Source organism: Sceloporus undulatus, chromosome 3 (assembly GCF_019175285.1).
Source record: "Sceloporus undulatus isolate JIND9_A2432 ecotype Alabama chromosome 3, SceUnd_v1.1, whole genome shotgun sequence".
In the NCBI taxonomy this organism is placed as follows: domain Eukaryota; kingdom Metazoa; phylum Chordata; class Lepidosauria; order Squamata; family Phrynosomatidae; genus Sceloporus; species Sceloporus undulatus.
This window is the reverse complement of record NC_056524.1, coordinates 196,346,875-196,363,585: the sequence shown is the minus strand read 5'-3', so window position 1 is coordinate 196,363,585 and position 16,711 is coordinate 196,346,875. Positions and strand designations below refer to the sequence as shown.

Sequence of the window (16,711 nt, the reverse complement as noted above, 5' to 3'; positions counted from 1 at the left end):
TGTTTCTACACCAGTGGTTCTCAAATGGTGGGGTGGGACTCATGGTGGGGGGCATGAGACTCTGATCTTCCTCCTCTTCCCAAACTTTTTTATGTGTAAAATTTACACATGTTGAGTTAAATACTAAATTTACTTAAATAATATTGTTCTACTTTGAACAATATTATTCCTTATAAAATGTTAAAATATGAATATACATGAATTTGCGAGTGGAAATATGCATGCTAAATAAACTAAATATTTTTATTCATTTACTGCATTGCCATGTGGACATGATGTCTGTATGAATATGTAAAGGGGGGTCCAAGGGAGGAAAATTGTGTACCACTGTCCTACACACCATTTTATCTGAATTTGTATTAACTTAGCCATAAGAATGTAACATACATTAGACAACACTGGATCTTGTGTAGCACATAAAAAATCCTTTGACTTTGTATAAATGTTGGCTCTTGTCAGGCCTTCAGTGACTGTGTCATGCCTTGCATTTGCTAAAAGCAGTGCAGTCTGAAATCAGAATCCTGACAATGTTTATTGTTAAACTACTTCCAAGTTGCTTGTGTTAACTATAGCTCAGAAACTGCATGACTCCCTGAAGGGTTTGGAATTACTTTTGTTAATTTTCTTTTATAATTAATTATTTTAAAACAATTTAAAGTAATGAAAGACACCCATAGAACAAAGTTAAAATGATAGCCTCCATGTGTTTTAGAATTCTACCAAGTTTTGGAAGAGGTGGGAGAAATTTTCAACGGAGATTTGCTCAGATTAAAACATGTTGCTAAGTATACTTGCTTCAACCTGTTGTGATCCTTGATAGCTCTTCAATCCTCAAGTAGGATCTGTTAGTAAAAAAAAATGCATTGAGACAGGTTATTTCTAGCATCTAGGTCACGTTATGCAGATCTGCTCAGTCAGTCACCACAGCATGTGGCTATTGTCATTCCAGTATCAGTGTTGCAACTTGGTAGGATTGTGAACCATCAGGAATCTCTGCCTGAATACTTTGACTTCTTTTTTGAAATTGAATTTATGTCAACATGATATCATGTTAATAGCACTTTCTCCCCCCTCCAGCAGCCTCCATCAACTGCACCTTCTGAATCACCAACCATGTCCCCTCAGCCATCAGGGAGGCCTAGCTCAGGAAGCCACCAACTCCCTCGTGGATATATTCCTATCCCTGTCATCCATGAGGGAAATGTTCCAAGACAACCATCACAGGCCTATCATCAAGCACAGAAGACACATTATCCAGCTCAGCAGAGTGATTACCAAGCCCACCAACCAGTGTACCATCAAATCCAGGTTGATAATGTGGATCAGAAGCCCCAAAGGGCGCAGTCCCCATTTAGGGTATCACAGAAAGGCTCAGGAAGTCGTGAAAGTTCACCAGGCAGAGTCCAGTCTCCAACTCCTATCAGAGTACAATCAGTCAAACCTCAAGTGAGTGTGGTGACCCTCTTTGATTTTCATTAGGAATTATTCTTCTAATTCATTGGATTGTATTACTGATGTATTATTTTAGAGAGAAGAGCTGAAAATCATAGTCCATTAATTGACCTAAATAACTAGGAGTAACTTCATGACAGGCTAAAATGTATTTTGTGTGTGTTTTTTAATTGAAACTGCTGGTCATCTGGATTCTGACACAGCCATAACAAGAATAATTATGTTGTTTTCTGAACACTTCACTCTTGCAGTCCTTCTTGACTATAAGATACCTAGTGAATATATTTGATTTTCACAGTGAAAAGGGGGTTGGAAACGGCTGATGGTCTCTTGTTGGCTTTTGCTACTGTTTTATTCTGTTCACATCCTTAGAAACAACTGTGTAAAGCTGTGACCTGCTTGGGTTGTATGAGCCATTATTGAAACATTGTATGTATGCAAAGAGGGCTCTAGACCATTATATACACTCACATAACCTCTTGTCCTGCATCTGGTCAGTTGAACCTAGTTTTATAACTGTTTAAAGGTGCAATCCCTGCACTTGTTTTCTTGGTCCACCCTTACCATTAATCACAATTTTGTTCTTCTTTTTTCCAGGTTTCTCAGCAACAAGTGCCAACCCAAGCATCAGTACCAACTTTACCACCTGATGCCAAGTTTGAAAACAAGACAGGCCTGCAGGGAAAAGAGATTCCTGCTTCTTCCATCCCCATTCAAGTAATCCGTACAGATGCAGATACTAAGCCATCCCCACAAAAACCACCTCCCACAACAGAAAATGTTGATAAAAAGATTCCTTGCCCTGCTAAAGCAGCTCCTGTAGAAGAGAGATCTTTCCCCCAAGAAAATGAACCACAGAAAACTTCAGAGGCAGAAGAGCCTCAAAAACATCCAGGACTTTTGAAAGTTGAAGCTGTTCTAAATAGAGTACAATCACTGGAGCAGGCAGTTGATTCTTTTCAAGGGAAGAAGAATGACAAAAAATACCTAATGATAGAAGAATATTTGACCAAAGAGCTCCTAGCCTTGGACTCTGTGGACCCTGAGGGTCGTCCTGATGTTCGACAGGCCAGGAGAGATGGTGTAAGAAAAGTCCAGAATATATTGGAAAGACTTGAACAGAAAGCAGAAGATGTCCCAGAGCCTTATCAAGGGGATGGTCCCCAGTCACCCTTGCCTAAGAATACTTCATCATCACAGGAAAAAATTGATGTGGATCCTAAGGTGGAAAACCTTACTAAGGATACAAGTAATAAAAATGACAAGGAACAAATCAAAGTGGAAATGGAACAACCTGGATCTAAGGAAGGAGTAGTCACCAGTCTTGCTAAAGAAACAAACACATCTGAAAGTGTAACTCAACCATAGCCACAGGCAAAAATTAAAAGTCCTTGGACTCTTTAAGTTAAAGTGTGTGTTAAGTGAATTTTAACTTGCATGAATTCAGGAGCTTTGCACCAATTGGTTTTTAATCAACATAGCAGCTTGGAACACTAAACATTCAGGTGAGGGAGGTGTGGAGGCATAAGAAAAATACATTTAGCCTATATTGTGTATATTGCTCAGAGAATGTGTTCAAATAATATCTTGTAAAAAAATGGAAGCCAACTCAGTGGGGGGGGGGGGGGGAATAATTGGGTTAATATTGACAAATATAGTGACTAATGTAAACTGTATTACCTACCCACATCAGGATAGTATTTTTTTAAAAGACACTCTTAAAGGAGGAAATTGTTTTTACCATTAGGCACTTTAAAATAACAATGCCTTGAAAGTGTGTTAAGAAAATAAAGGGATATTTATATGTGTTCAGAACTTTAGTGCTATATTTTAAATGGGAAAAGAAATAAAATCCTGTAGAAACCCGATGAACCAGTGTGGTTTATATACTTAAAAAGACAGACCAGATTTTGGTGGGTAGTGCTCTTTCTTGGTTTAGGAAAATATCTGCTTACGTATGCTTGCTAATTAGTCAATTATTTGTTCTTCGTTCATCAAATGTGCATGCAGTCCATCTTGACCTATCTGAATAGCCTGCTGGGGACATGGTGTACTCAGAATTGGACAATCAAATGATGGAGCACGTTAAAAATAATACACTTAAGCAGCCAGTTTTTCCTATCTGGTTTAAATAGAAATATAATCCATACTTTTAGCTATGTCATACTTATGTACAGAACTAGTGCAAGCTAGGAAAAACTGAGCTTAAAGCACAAAAGGACTTGAAGCGGGAATGTTTAATCTTTGTTAGCAGTTTTCATTACTAACTGCATAATCACATAAAAATTGAAGTCTCCATTTAATGCACTGCAGAAATACTGACTGACTGATTTCACCAAGCCTCTCTTGCTTAAGGTTGGTTACACAACATTTTACATGACATATACTTTTTCTAATCTCTCTCTTTCTGTCACGAAGAACTCAGGAGGGCAAGACAAAGCAAAAGAGCAGAAGGATCATACAGTAAACTTTTAAAGTGCCATCCTAGAGTCAAACCAGCTATCACAATGGAAACATGGACCTACCAAGCATATGTTTCACTTATAAAATTATGAGGAATAGAAGTTTGAGGCCTCAGACCAGTTTTATATCATGAGTGCTGGAGAAATTAAGCACCCATTCCATTGTTTTCTTCTATGGGCACTCCAGTAACACTTTCATATTAGCTCACAAAATATGTGTTTGGGAATCTTATTAGCTGAGATGACGTAAAATAAGTAATAAAAGATATCTGGTTTTGGATTGGGAGTACTTGTATACAACCCTAACACAAAACCAGGTAATGAAATTCTGTCTTGTGGGACTGGATAAATAAACACTTAAGAGGCAGCTGGTGGCTTTTGTGTCAGCGGGGCAATGTATGCCTCTTGATCTTAACCTTAACTTTGAAGGTGCAATCCAGGGTGAATGTTCAGATTAAAACCTGGACTAGATTTACCAACCCCTCATATGAAATCCATCAGCTGCCAATGAAGCACTCTGTAGGAGTGCTACCATCACTTCCCATTGCAATTCCTGAGGGCATTCTTCAGCCCACACCACCTTGTGTGGTAATGAGTGAAAACAAGATTTGGAATCCTTGAAATTGTAATATTTTGCTAATTAGCTAAAAGGAGCCAGCATGGCATAGCGGTTTGACTGTTGGACTATGGAGACTAGGGTTTGATTCCCTGCTTGGCCATGAAACCCACTGGGTGACCTTTGGCAAGTCACACACTCTCAGCCTCAGGACAGCAATGACAAACCTTTGAACAAATCTTGCTAAGAAAAACCCATGATAGGTTCACCTTAGGGTCATAAGTCAGAAACAACATTAAAGAACACAACACACAGAGAGCAAATGGCCATTCCATAGTCCATAGTCATTTATTTTAGTTTCACTTTGAGAATCAACAAGGTTATATTCAGAGCACTACACTTTCTTTGGCAATATGTCCATCATTCCAATATAAATGTCTCTACATAGTTTTTGTATGAACTCACCAGCCACATACTCCTGCAGATTCCATTTTGATTGAAGACATACAGCTGACACCAGGCAATAAGAATACTTATTTAAAAAGAGAGTCAGCCATAGTTACTTCCTGTATTCAAGATATAAACAGAAGCACTCTCACTTTCTCTTTCTGACTTAACAGGCTTTTTTTAATGTTATGCTAAAATAATTTGTCCTGGGCTAATGAAGATAACAATCACTGTGTTGCTACTGTCTCTGAAACTTTGATGCCCATTGAGGCAACAGCTATTTGTTCACTAATTCTTGGCACAGGCCATAATGACCAGTTTAGTTCAATCAAAACTGAGTGCCATGTGGGTTACTAACAGTATTGACTCATAGCCCTCTCGCTGCTCACCATGGGACTCTATCTAGGTGTCTGTTTACTGGAAGAATGGAAGCTGTTGACAGAATGAATTCCCCCTCCCACCAGCAGCCCCTCTAGACCAAGATGGTAGACATGCCAAGAACAAAGAGAGCAAGAGAAAACCATGCTGTGAGAGTAGGAGTCTGTTCACAACATACTGGCTTTAGCCCAATATGTGTTTGTGTCATTGTATGGCCTCACCTGATGGTACTTGATACAATGGACTCAATGGAGTTGGGTTCCCTCTGTCTATTCTGTTCTTGTGTAAGAAAGAAAATTCTTGTTCAGCTTCCTGAATGATAAATCCTCTAAGCCAATATTACTCAAAGTGGTGTCTCTTGACTGGTGCCAGTCTCCAAATTATTTCTGTGCTGGCCTGGCAAATATCCAAGAAAACAAAGCAGCTGTGGTCAGTGGGCACAAATTTAGTAACAGTCCCTAGAACATTGGGGAAAAAGAATCATTGCCAGTCCTCACACATCAGATGGCCTGAGACGCACTGCTGAAAGGCTTCAGTGCCACCCCACAGACAACAGCTAGAGATATTTTAAAACCATGCTGTGTGGGGATATATAACTCTCCCACGAAGGCTATGCATTAATGTGTGCTTTCAAAGACAGGATTTTTAAAAGTGTGTAAATTTTAGTCAGTTTTCTTGGTTACCTGGCAATGTCTTTACAGTGTTTGTAACTTTTGTCTACTACATTTCATGTAGTCCCTTCAGATTGGTTCTGACTTATGGTAACCCTAAGGTGAGTTTATCACAGGATTTTCTTGGTAAGATATGTCCAGAGAGGACTTATCTTTGCCTTCCTATTATATTTAAAAAAAAAACCAATTAAATGGAAGAATCCTCACAAATACTACAATAGAGAACAATTTTCTTTGTAACTGACATTAAGACTCCAAAATAATAGGTTTTATTTTATTTTAAAAGGCTATATGGTGTCCTGCAGCAATTTTTCAAGTTGGTTCATATCCATCAACAAACGACAATTATAAAAACAATAAAACAACACAGTGTAGCAGTAAAACAATAAAGAGTCATCAGAAAATTCAGTTGCTTTGCCAGGGGCCTTGTCTGTTCTAACAGCCAACTGATCCTTGCCTGAAAGGGGTAAGATGAACTTCTGTTGTTCAGCAGACATGCTTGTGTTTTAAAAAAAAAATCACAGGATAAGAAGGACATGCAGGATTGCAGAATTTCATTGGCAGAGATGCATAAGCATGTGATGGTAGAGAGATAACTCTGAAGAAGCAATGACTGTATGCTTTGATCTGTTAACTCAATTGCTTGGAGCAGTTACCCTGATTGACTCTCCAAGCTGAAGCAAGCTGGAGATCTAATCTGTTTGGTCAAACATTTACAGTTTTTGACTATTTGTTGATGAATGAATGAATCAGCAATGGGAGGTGGAGAGGTGTCATTTGTACCTAATCTCCAAAAGCGTGAGGGATGGGGCTGTAACAAGATATGAGCAAACTAATTGGTGTATAGGTTGGCTGCTTGCACCCAGGATATTTTTTTAAGAGGAACTGTGTTTCTTATACAACAAACCCCACAGGCCCAATCTTACTGCTACAATTTGGAATCAGCCTTTTCTTGTCTTCAGCAGCTTCTATAGCAGGTAAGCATTATGTGGAACAATCCACCTCACAGATAGGATTCTGGCTTGTGTTGTTTTTCTTTCCTGTGCTTGATACAGAATTCCTGAAAGCTATTGCAAGCTTTCGCTTCAGCTGTGTTCTTATCAGCAATGATAACAATGGTGCTGTACAGACCGGTGCAAAGCGCCGGCCTGCACACATACTAGGGTTGCCTTGGGGCATCCTTTCCAGACACCCCACAACCCTAGTACGTTGCCGTGGCATTGTAATGGCGGTGCCCTTTCTACACGGCTGCACCGCCTCCAAATGGGGTGGTGCAGACGTGACGTCTTGGTGCCACTGAAGGGCGCTTGTGCATGAAGCCCCAAGGACACCCCTTTCCAGGCTGCGGGGAAGTGGCATTTTTCCGCTTCCCCGCAGCCTGGAAAAGTGGATTGGGGCCTCGGGGCTGCCACTGTGACAGCTGAGGCCCCAATCCGTTGGGGGAAGGGGCGGGTGCAGACTGCCCCAAAGGGGTTGTCTGTATCCTGCCAAAGCCAGTGTAGTGTAATGGTTTCAGTGTTGGACTATGACTCTGGAGACCAAATCCCTGCTCAGTTATGGAAACCCGCTGGGTGAACATGGGTAAGCCATTTTCTCTCAGCCTCTGAACAAATCTTGCCAATAAAACCCCATGATAGGTCCACCTTAGGGTCACCAAAAGTTGAACATGATGTGAAGGTACGCAACAACAATACACCAGAAACCAGATAGCTCCTCTTTAGCAGAAGCAGGATTGCGAGAATCCGTTCCTGTCCTGTGCCACTGAAGAAGGAAGTTTGGGGACAGAGGGCTTGAAGGTTTTTGGTGGGGGGTATACTTTTGGGATACAGAAATAGAAGAATTCAGAGCAATTCATGTCATTGACAGGATTGAAAGAGATGGTGGTGTTGGTCATAATTACGCTAGAAATCACATTACTGCAATACCTTTATTAGGCCAAACAGTGGGGTCATAAAAATGTTGATTTACTCAACATCTCCAGAAATCTTTGTTAAGGAAGATGCTACAAAAAAGTGGAGGGGGAATAAGTAGTGACAAGAGAGGCTGATGATGCTGAAGCTCAGGTGTCTGGGTGACTCTTGAGAGGAAAGGAGGAATAAGAGGTCAATATCCATTCAAATTAAACTCGGGTGGAGTTTATTTCAGGTTGCATCTGGAGCTGCTCCTGGACCTGATAGGATAAAGAAAGGAAACACATTCCTCATTTTTATGTATCCAAATCCAACTATTACCATACCTTCCCACTGTCCCAATTTGGCAAGAACAACCCCTATTGATCCTCTGTCATCCTACTTTTTCAGCTGTTTTTAAAAAATCCTGGTTTTTCTCTCCTCCTACTTTCCTCTTCATCTTACCGCTGTTGATGCAAACAGTTTGCATTCATTTAATTCAGTGTGGGAGAGGAAGCTTGCCTTTCCCAGTATAGTCAAGAAAAGCAAACCACTATAGCCTCTCCTAGCTTATCTGTTCATTCTCATTAATAACTTTTACCATCTTGACCACACTGTGATGTTGCTTGGTCATGTTATGTCCCAGTTTTCACCTGAAATATTGGATGTTATTGGAAATATTAGAACTGAATTTATGTTAGTTGAAGCACAGAGCCTCTTTTATTCCATGAACATTTTACATTTTAAAATAGTTTTTAAATCCTAGAAATAGAACGTGGTCAGTGGAGCATAATAGTCCTGCTTGCAGCTGATTTCTAGATATGGGCTTAGAGAATTTCAGAGGGGGTGTTTTAACTGCATTAATCTTTGCTGCAAGAGCCAGCGTGGTTAGTGATTTGAGCATTGGACTACAGCCCTAGAGATCAGGATTCAATTCCCAGCTCAGCCATGGAAACTCCTTGGGTGACCCTGGGTAAGTCACACACTCTCAGCCCCAGAGGACACCATGATAGGCTCGCTTTAGGATCGCCATAAGTCGGAAATGACTTGAAAGCACACAACAACAGATCTCTGGTGTATTCTTGAGGGTAGCATTATGGAGGAGATAAGATTGGCTAAAAACCAGACCCACCCTGAACTACAGCACTGTAACATTTTGAATTTCTTAACTGATTTTTATAGGTAGTTCTCGCATCCTCAGGGGAAGGAGGAAAAAAGTTACCAAACATAAAGTTCAAGCTTTATCTATGTTTTTTCTGCCTCTCTGCAGCTGGGAGGATCTTTTGTGGTTGGAAAATGACTGGTCAAGTTGCTTCAGCTTCCTTGTTGTTGTTTTTAATTGCAGCAAGCTGAACATTCCTCATCCTGTTCCCACTCTTAATTTGCCACTCCCAGGCTTCCTACCTTGTCCTGGACTTCAAGGGCTGTAATTCCTTTGCGTCAGTGTTTTGCGTGCTTTGGACACTCCACATGTGTATCTAAAAGCACCAAATAAAGACATAAATGCAAAATTGTACCTCAAGCAATATCCCATGTCCAAAATAATAAAAGGATTAAAAGCCATAATCATGATCAGAACTCTGGTAAATTATTTAATGAACTCCTGCAAACTGGGGGGGGGGGGAGTCATTTTTTAAAAAAAGGAAAGAATGGGGATAATTTTTTTAAAAAAATATTACAACAGGAAGCTGATGACTTAATAATGTAGATATAGGTCAAATAATACCTAGAGAGAATCTGTGGTGAGGTATGGTAATGTAATGCTACAGTTCTATGCATACTTGGGAATAAGATGAATTGAACTCAGTGGGGTTTACCTCTTGGAAGAGATCACAAGGGCTGTCCAGTTCAATCCCTGGGCATGCAGGATCCTATGCATACATATATAGGATTACACTGTAGGTGGCTCAGATTACCACATATGCCAGGTAAATCTGAAAACTAGGCTGGCAAATGTGCCAGTGGCCATGAGATACTAAAGAAAAGTAATCTTGACTTCAGCAATAGAAGGTCATGCCCAAACTGGTAAAATTTGTGAAGATCCTGACAGCTAAATATAGCTATATGAACTAGGGATTAGAATGTGTCTCAACTGCCAGCAAACAGGCATGGGAAAAAAATCAGCATTGGGATGGGAACAGTTTAAAAAGAAGCAAAAGTAAAGATTCAATTGATTTTTTTCTCCGATGGAAAGATGTAACAGTAGCTCTCTTAGATTTATGCACTAGGATTGGTGCCATGTAATCAATGTTAATAAAGGCAAAGATATGCACAATAAGAAACTAATGCTTCCGATTGTATATACTTAGAGATGTTGATTGGTTGCATTTGCTCAAGACATGGTTAATAGATGTATCTGAAAACATCAGCAGAGTAGGCAACTGCAACCAGATGCAAAAAACAAAACAAAACAAAAATGTAAAAAGAGGCTATTTAACTCTGAGAGAGAGTGCATACACACACTTTTTTATCCACTGATTAAAATATATGAAAATATCTTTATGGTTACAGTTCCAAAGAGCACATAATATCTTGACAAGGCTAAATAAATATGTCTCTGACTCATGTGGAATTAAATGTTAGCTCTACAAACAAATACTGGTGCCTAGATACGGCAGCTGTAGGTGTAGGTGTGTGGGAAACATTTAAGATGCAACAGACACAAGATGCGACACATAAATGCAGAGACCTGGTTATTTGAAGGGAGGATATGGTACTTAGTTGGAATACAGCAGTTGACAGTACTAATTATATTAGTAGCAATTATATTGTTTACCACATTAATACCTGGAAGTTTCAGGCCTTCTTTGTACCATGTTCTATAAAACTATCCATGATGTCAAAATCTTTTTATTTTACAGAAAAAGGCAGAACAAATATTTAGCACCAAACTGAAGCCTATAGTTCTGGAGGAATAAATACATATTGGTATCAGTAGGAGAAACTCATCAAGAGCATTGAGTTCCAGTCCAAACTGATTGAAGTTTATAAACTTTTTAGTTTAACTGTGAAGAGACTGTTAGATATATTAACAGCAGTGAAGTGTAGTATGTTAGGTTAATTTATACTATTGCCCTATCTAACCCACTACCAGTACTCTGTTATTTCGGGACTGTAACTCCTAGCATTCCTGCTATATGTTGGCTAGAGCTGCTGGGACTTGGGAGTCCAAAAACATCTAGAGGACTGCATAATTCCTAGCCCTCAATGTGATGCTCTATTAAACTACTACCATTTTATAAAATTGTATTTTGCTTAATATGCCCCTCACCTGATTTATCTATTTGTAAGATTAATGAAAGAATCTGTGCTAGATGCCACCTACACCTTTGTTCCATCAAAACTGGTTTTTATTGGGCTTTATAAGCAACAGCAACAGAACTGTTTAAAAGTACTACTGGATACTTTTAACATTTCAGGTATACTTGAGTTAACAGAGTAGATGTGTCCCTGGGCATGACTTCTTCAACAGAAAATTTGGTTCCAGAGGCAGAAATAACATGGACTGAATAGGTATAGTTTCCTAAGGCACGGTGCAGAGCTCCAAAAAGAGGTGCCGGGGAGGTGGCTTTCCTTGCTCCGCAGCAGCACCGCAGCAACCAAACTGTGTGACACTGCTGCACAACAAGAAAGGAGCACCCGGAAATGGCTCCTTTTTGCGGTGCAGTTGCGCTGCTGCAAAACACCAGAGACAGCGCAATGGCATCGCAGCTGTGCAGCACTGTTTGGACGCTGTGCTGCTGTGACGGCATAGCTGTGCGTGTCATGTGGATGGTGCTGCACAGCTGCAACGTCCCCGTCACGTGCTAGGGTTGTGGGGCATGCGCATGCGCCACCCTGAGGCAACCCTAGCACGTCGCCATGATGCCACAAAGGGACCATCTGTCCAGGGCCTAAGACACACACAAAAAAAGGAGTTCAACATGTTTTAGCACTTTTTATCCAAAACCAACAATATGCACATGTGAAATTAAGCAACCAGGTCAAGTTAGCCTTCTATAAGTAGAGATAAACATTTCGAATTTTTGAGAGACCACTTGAAAAGTTCTTCATAAAAGCATCCAGCAATTATTTTATTCTTTAATTCACCTCCACTTCTTTTTAGATTTCCATTTTAGTGGCCAGGCTTACAGATCTATGCTTCTTTGACAAGATGAAGTAGCTGGTAATGCAGTTTGTCTGCTTTCCCCTTTTCTCTGTGCTTTGGTATTCAGCATGGTTTGTAAAGGATTCTGGAGACAGCTTTTGTTTATCTTGCCAGTTGTGCCAGGCACACAGTTACATTAAGAGCAGCTGGAGCAGAATCTCTTTATTACCCAGCTCAAACGTTTATTGCATTGTTTACTGCAAACACACTGTTGTAATCTGACACCAAAAGCCTATGTTTCTCCAGCCCTCCTTATCATCCTCCCAATGCTGATGCTACTAAAAACTTTCAGAGAGTCAGAGGAACAGGAAGAAAAAGGGAGGTTGGGAGGACATTAAAAGATTTTGTAAAAAGAAGTTGCTTTGTCTGAGGCTTTGTTAACTGAAGGGCCATTCAGACTACCTTTTGTACCAATTTGTAACCCAGATTAAAAATTGGAAGTTCCCATTGGCACCGGTTTAAACACATCAGAATTAGGGTTTTTCACACTTGATCCAGGGCAAATCCCCCTTGGAGCGGTTTTTCTGAAAGTGGATTATTTCCCATATCTTTTTGGAAAACCCGTTTCTTCCCTACTGCCGGCAAATGTGAACTTGGCCCTGGTTATGATCAGGTCAAGTACAGGGGAGGGATTTAGGTCAGAGGGAGGGCAGAGGGCAGAACATGCCTCCCCTCTCACAGGCAGCTCTCTCTCTCTCTCTCTCTCTCTTTTGTAATTTTATTTTTGACAGATTATGCAAATGCTTGTTCTACAGGTTGATACATATTGATAGAATGTGTCTGCTTGTGCTACATTTCCTTTGCGTTTGCTTGTTGCTGGCAGGTCACTTTGCAAGTGGCATTTTTAAAAAATTATTTTTGTGTGTGTAATATGCGAATGCTACAATGCAAATGTTTCAAATGTTTCCCTTTCAATTTGGCAAATTGATACAATGTGTGAATGCTTGTGCTACATGTGTGTATGTAAGGAAAGGTGGCATTCTGGGGTGGCAGAGATGGCATTCAAGTGGCCTCCCCTGCAAGCGACATTTGTTGTTGTTATTGTTATTATTATTATTATTGTGACAGATTATGCGAATGCTTTGGGCTGGAAGGAAAGGGAAGGGAAGTGGTTCCAAAGAGGAGGAAATGCTGGTCTGGAAGCAAAGGGGAAACTAGAGGCTGGTATTCAGAGGGAAGGTTGTGGAAACCCATGACTTTGGGGAGTCACACACTCTCAGCCTCAGGGGAAAGGCAATAGCAAATCTCCTCGGAACCAATCTTGCCAAGAAAGCCCCAGGATGGGGTCGTTTTAGGGTTGCCATAATCTGTAATGACCCAAATACACACACACAAGATTTTTTAAATAATTGGCAAGTTGACAGAATATGCGTACACTGTCACCAGTTTTTTTTTAAAAAGGAGGGGGGAAGCACCTATTCGGTTGGCCAGTGGCTGTAGGATATGTCACATTTGACAAAAGTGGAAGTGAATTTGATTGACAACAAAGGAGGCTCCATTTTAAAGCGGTACTACAAATGTGAACTTCAGAGCGGCAAATTGCAACGATCAAGGTAAAGGGTAGTGGGCACTTGTAACTGAGCTGATTCTGTATGGGGGCAATCGGATCTACACAGTTCTACCAAGAGCAAATGGGCTAGTGAGAATGGGGCCTGAGATATGCTTGTGCCTTCAAGGATGTATAGAATAAAGTGTGTTTATTGCAAAAAAGTCTCCTTTTACTTTGTTTATTCATTAATTTCTGAAAAACTATTAGAATATTGCAAAATATGAATACCTTTGCACTGGAAATGCAATTACAATCAGTTCAAGTTAAATTCAGTTTAGGTGATCTCAAGCAGGGTTTGGGGGAATAAGCATACAGCTGGCCTTCAATATACATGGGTTCTTTATGCAAGGATTCAATTACTTGAAAATGTTTTTTTGAAAATATTAAAAAATTATATAAACAAACCTTGATTTTGCCATTTTATATAAGGGACACTGTTTTACTAAGCCACTGTATTTAATGGTTGTTGAACATCCATAGATTTTGGTCCTGGAACCAAATCAAGGACTCACACAAGCAGTTCAGTAATAGAGGCAAGGTAATATTTTCAATTGAGCAGCACAAGGTAGACAGGTTTGATATTGCTTCTTGGTGGCTGGGTCAGTGATCTGGGTGCTCTCTTGGCACCCTCAGATGGGAGCTTAGGACTTCTCAATTACTGTCCATGCACAATACTGGAGTGCTGCAGTCTTTCAACTATGAAGAGCCTCAAGACATCTGGGAGGCTTTGAAGGGTGCTTAATCATTATGGGACTTCTAACATATAGATAGTAAGTGTAATACCATTGCTGTAGTGTAAGTAAAATGTATCTTGTGCTAGGAAAATGTGATATTCCTGGGAAGAAATACAAGCAAAAAGATCTTGTAGTCATGTCTACATGGAGCAAATGAACCAGTTTTCCCCGCACTCATGGAACCCTGTCTTCATGGCATTGGGCCAAAGCTCCAATTTGAGTACAGGCTGTCTTCCTGACATGAGCCAGTTCCATACTGAATCTGACCCATCTTTCCCTTCAACTGGATTAAAAAGGTTTACCTTTTGCTCTGCATTTTCCTGGGAAATCTGGAGAACTCCAGAGCAACACCAGGCAGCTGTTCATACATAGAATCATAGAATCGTAGAGTTGGAAGAGACCACAAGGGCCATCCAGTCCAACCCCCTGCCATGCAGGAAATCCAAATCAAAGCATCCCTGACAGATGGCCATCCAGCCTCTGTTTAAAGACCTCCAAGGAAGGAGACTCTATCACCCTCCAAGGGAGTGCATTCCACTGTCGAACAGCCCTTACTGTCAGGAAGTTCCTCCTAATGTTCAGGTGGAATCTCTTTTCCTGTAGCTTGCATCCATTGTTCCGGGTCCTGTTCTCTGGAGCAGCAGAAAACAAGCTTGCTCCCTCTTCAATATGACATCCCTTCAAATATTTAAACAGGGCGATCATATCACCTCTTAACCTTCTTTTCTCCAGGCTAAACATCCCCAGCTCCCTAAGTCGTTCCTCATAGGGCATGGTTTCCAGACCTTTCACCATTTTTGTCGCCCTCCTTTGGACACGCTCCAGTTTCTCAATGTCCTTTCTGAACTGTGGCGCCCAGAACTGGACACAGTATTCTAGGTGGGGCCTGACCAAAGCAGAATACAGTGGCACTATTACTTCTCTTGATCTAGACACTATACTTCTATTGATGCAGCCTAAAATAGCATTGGCCTTTTTAGCTGCCGCATCACACTGTTCACTCATGTTCAACTTGTGGTCTACTTGAACTCCTAGATCCCTTTCACACGTAGTTTCATTCAGCCAGGTGTCACCCATCCTATATCTGTGCATTTTATTTTTCCGCCCTAAGTGCAATACCTTACATTTCTCCGTGTTGAATTTCATTTTGTTAGCTTTGGCCCACATGTTCCACTGTTCTGCTGAGTGCTGCTGCTGTGAGTTGCACCCTCTCTGAGGTCACAACAAGGTGCCCCGCCATTGCTGCTGGGTGCCTAATTTTTGACCTCAGAAGGATCAGCTCATGCCTGTAACAGTGGGGACAGGTGGCACAGTGGGACGTGTGTATAGACAATGCCTGGTGTTGCTTAGGAGTGCAGAGATAATGGAACTGGAAGCAGCTGCAGGGCTAGAAAATTCCAGGAGCAGCCTGGAGTTTTCTGGCCATCTAGGCCCACCCTAAATGTGCCATTAAAATCTGATGGCCCTGTGTTTTGAGATGGTTGACTCCTACCTAGTGCTACCAGTAAAATGCATGGTGCAGCTATTCCATCTTTTCCCCTGAATGGATTGTTGTATGGTAAGAAGTTGAAAAACATGGACAAAGAGGAGACAAAGAGATTGGTAAATTCTGTATTTATACATTTAAAAAACTAGTTGGAAGCCACTGTGGTGTAGTGGTTTGAGTGTTGGACTACAACTCTGGAGAACAGGGTGCAAATCCCCACTTAGCCATGGATATATACTATGTGATCTTGGGCATGTCATACTCTCTTGATTTCAGAAGAAGGCATGAACAAACCCCTTCTGAACAAATCTTGCCATGGGAACCCCATTATAGGTTTGCCTAAAGGTCACTAGAAGCCAGAAATGGCTTGCACACAACAACAAAAACAAGAACAAGAACTGGAATTATCCTAACAAAATTGTGGATAGAAATCCTGGCTGAGTTCATTGAAACCATCTAATTCCTTTCTATCCCTCATTTATAATGAGTCATGCCTTGAAAAGCCTTCCTGTTTTTCTTCTGGACTTTAGGTATGGGACAATCACCCTCACAAATGAGAGCTTCCAATATACTGAAGGCTCCTAAGAGGCCAGAAATCCTTTTTGAGGCATTGAACTTTCAGAAAGCACATGGAAACAGGTGAGTAGCTTTTGACATAGAAAATTGAACAGATCCTTCACAATTATGTAGAAACATTTGGAGGGTATCCCAGGTACTCAGCAGTCTTTTAACAACCGGAACACTTCTGTGGGCAGGTACGTAAGTGGAGATTAAAATGTAACTCTAGATGTTGGCATCCTACTTGGAAAATTCTAACCTCGCCCAGTCTCCTTTCAGCTTGCCTTCAAAAAATGGGAATGACAATGCTTACATCATAGAGATAATGCAGCTTAATTGACACTTGGAAAAATGCTTTAAGATGAATGAATGAGTGAGTGCA

General features: G+C 40.7%; 1 protein-coding gene across 3 annotated transcripts in view; it reads left to right on the top strand.

Annotated features, from left to right (window-relative positions):
* The window catches only part of BAG3 (BAG cochaperone 3), a 36,572-nt gene extending 33,252 nt beyond the window's left edge, over window positions 1–3,320 (top strand). Inside the window, exons 3-4 of one of the 3 annotated variants that reach the window (XM_042458699.1) lie at window positions 1,081–1,446; window positions 2,050–3,320. In XM_042458699.1, the coding sequence (XP_042314633.1) occupies window positions 1,081–1,446; window positions 2,050–2,820 (1,137 nt within the window). In that variant the 3' untranslated portion in view covers window positions 2,821–3,320. Of the gene's footprint in view, window positions 1–1,077; window positions 1,447–2,049 lie in introns of all 3 variants that reach the window. The other 2 variants (XM_042458698.1, XM_042458700.1) reach the window with 2 other exon arrangements.
* Window positions 3,321–16,711: the final 13,391 nt, after the last annotated feature.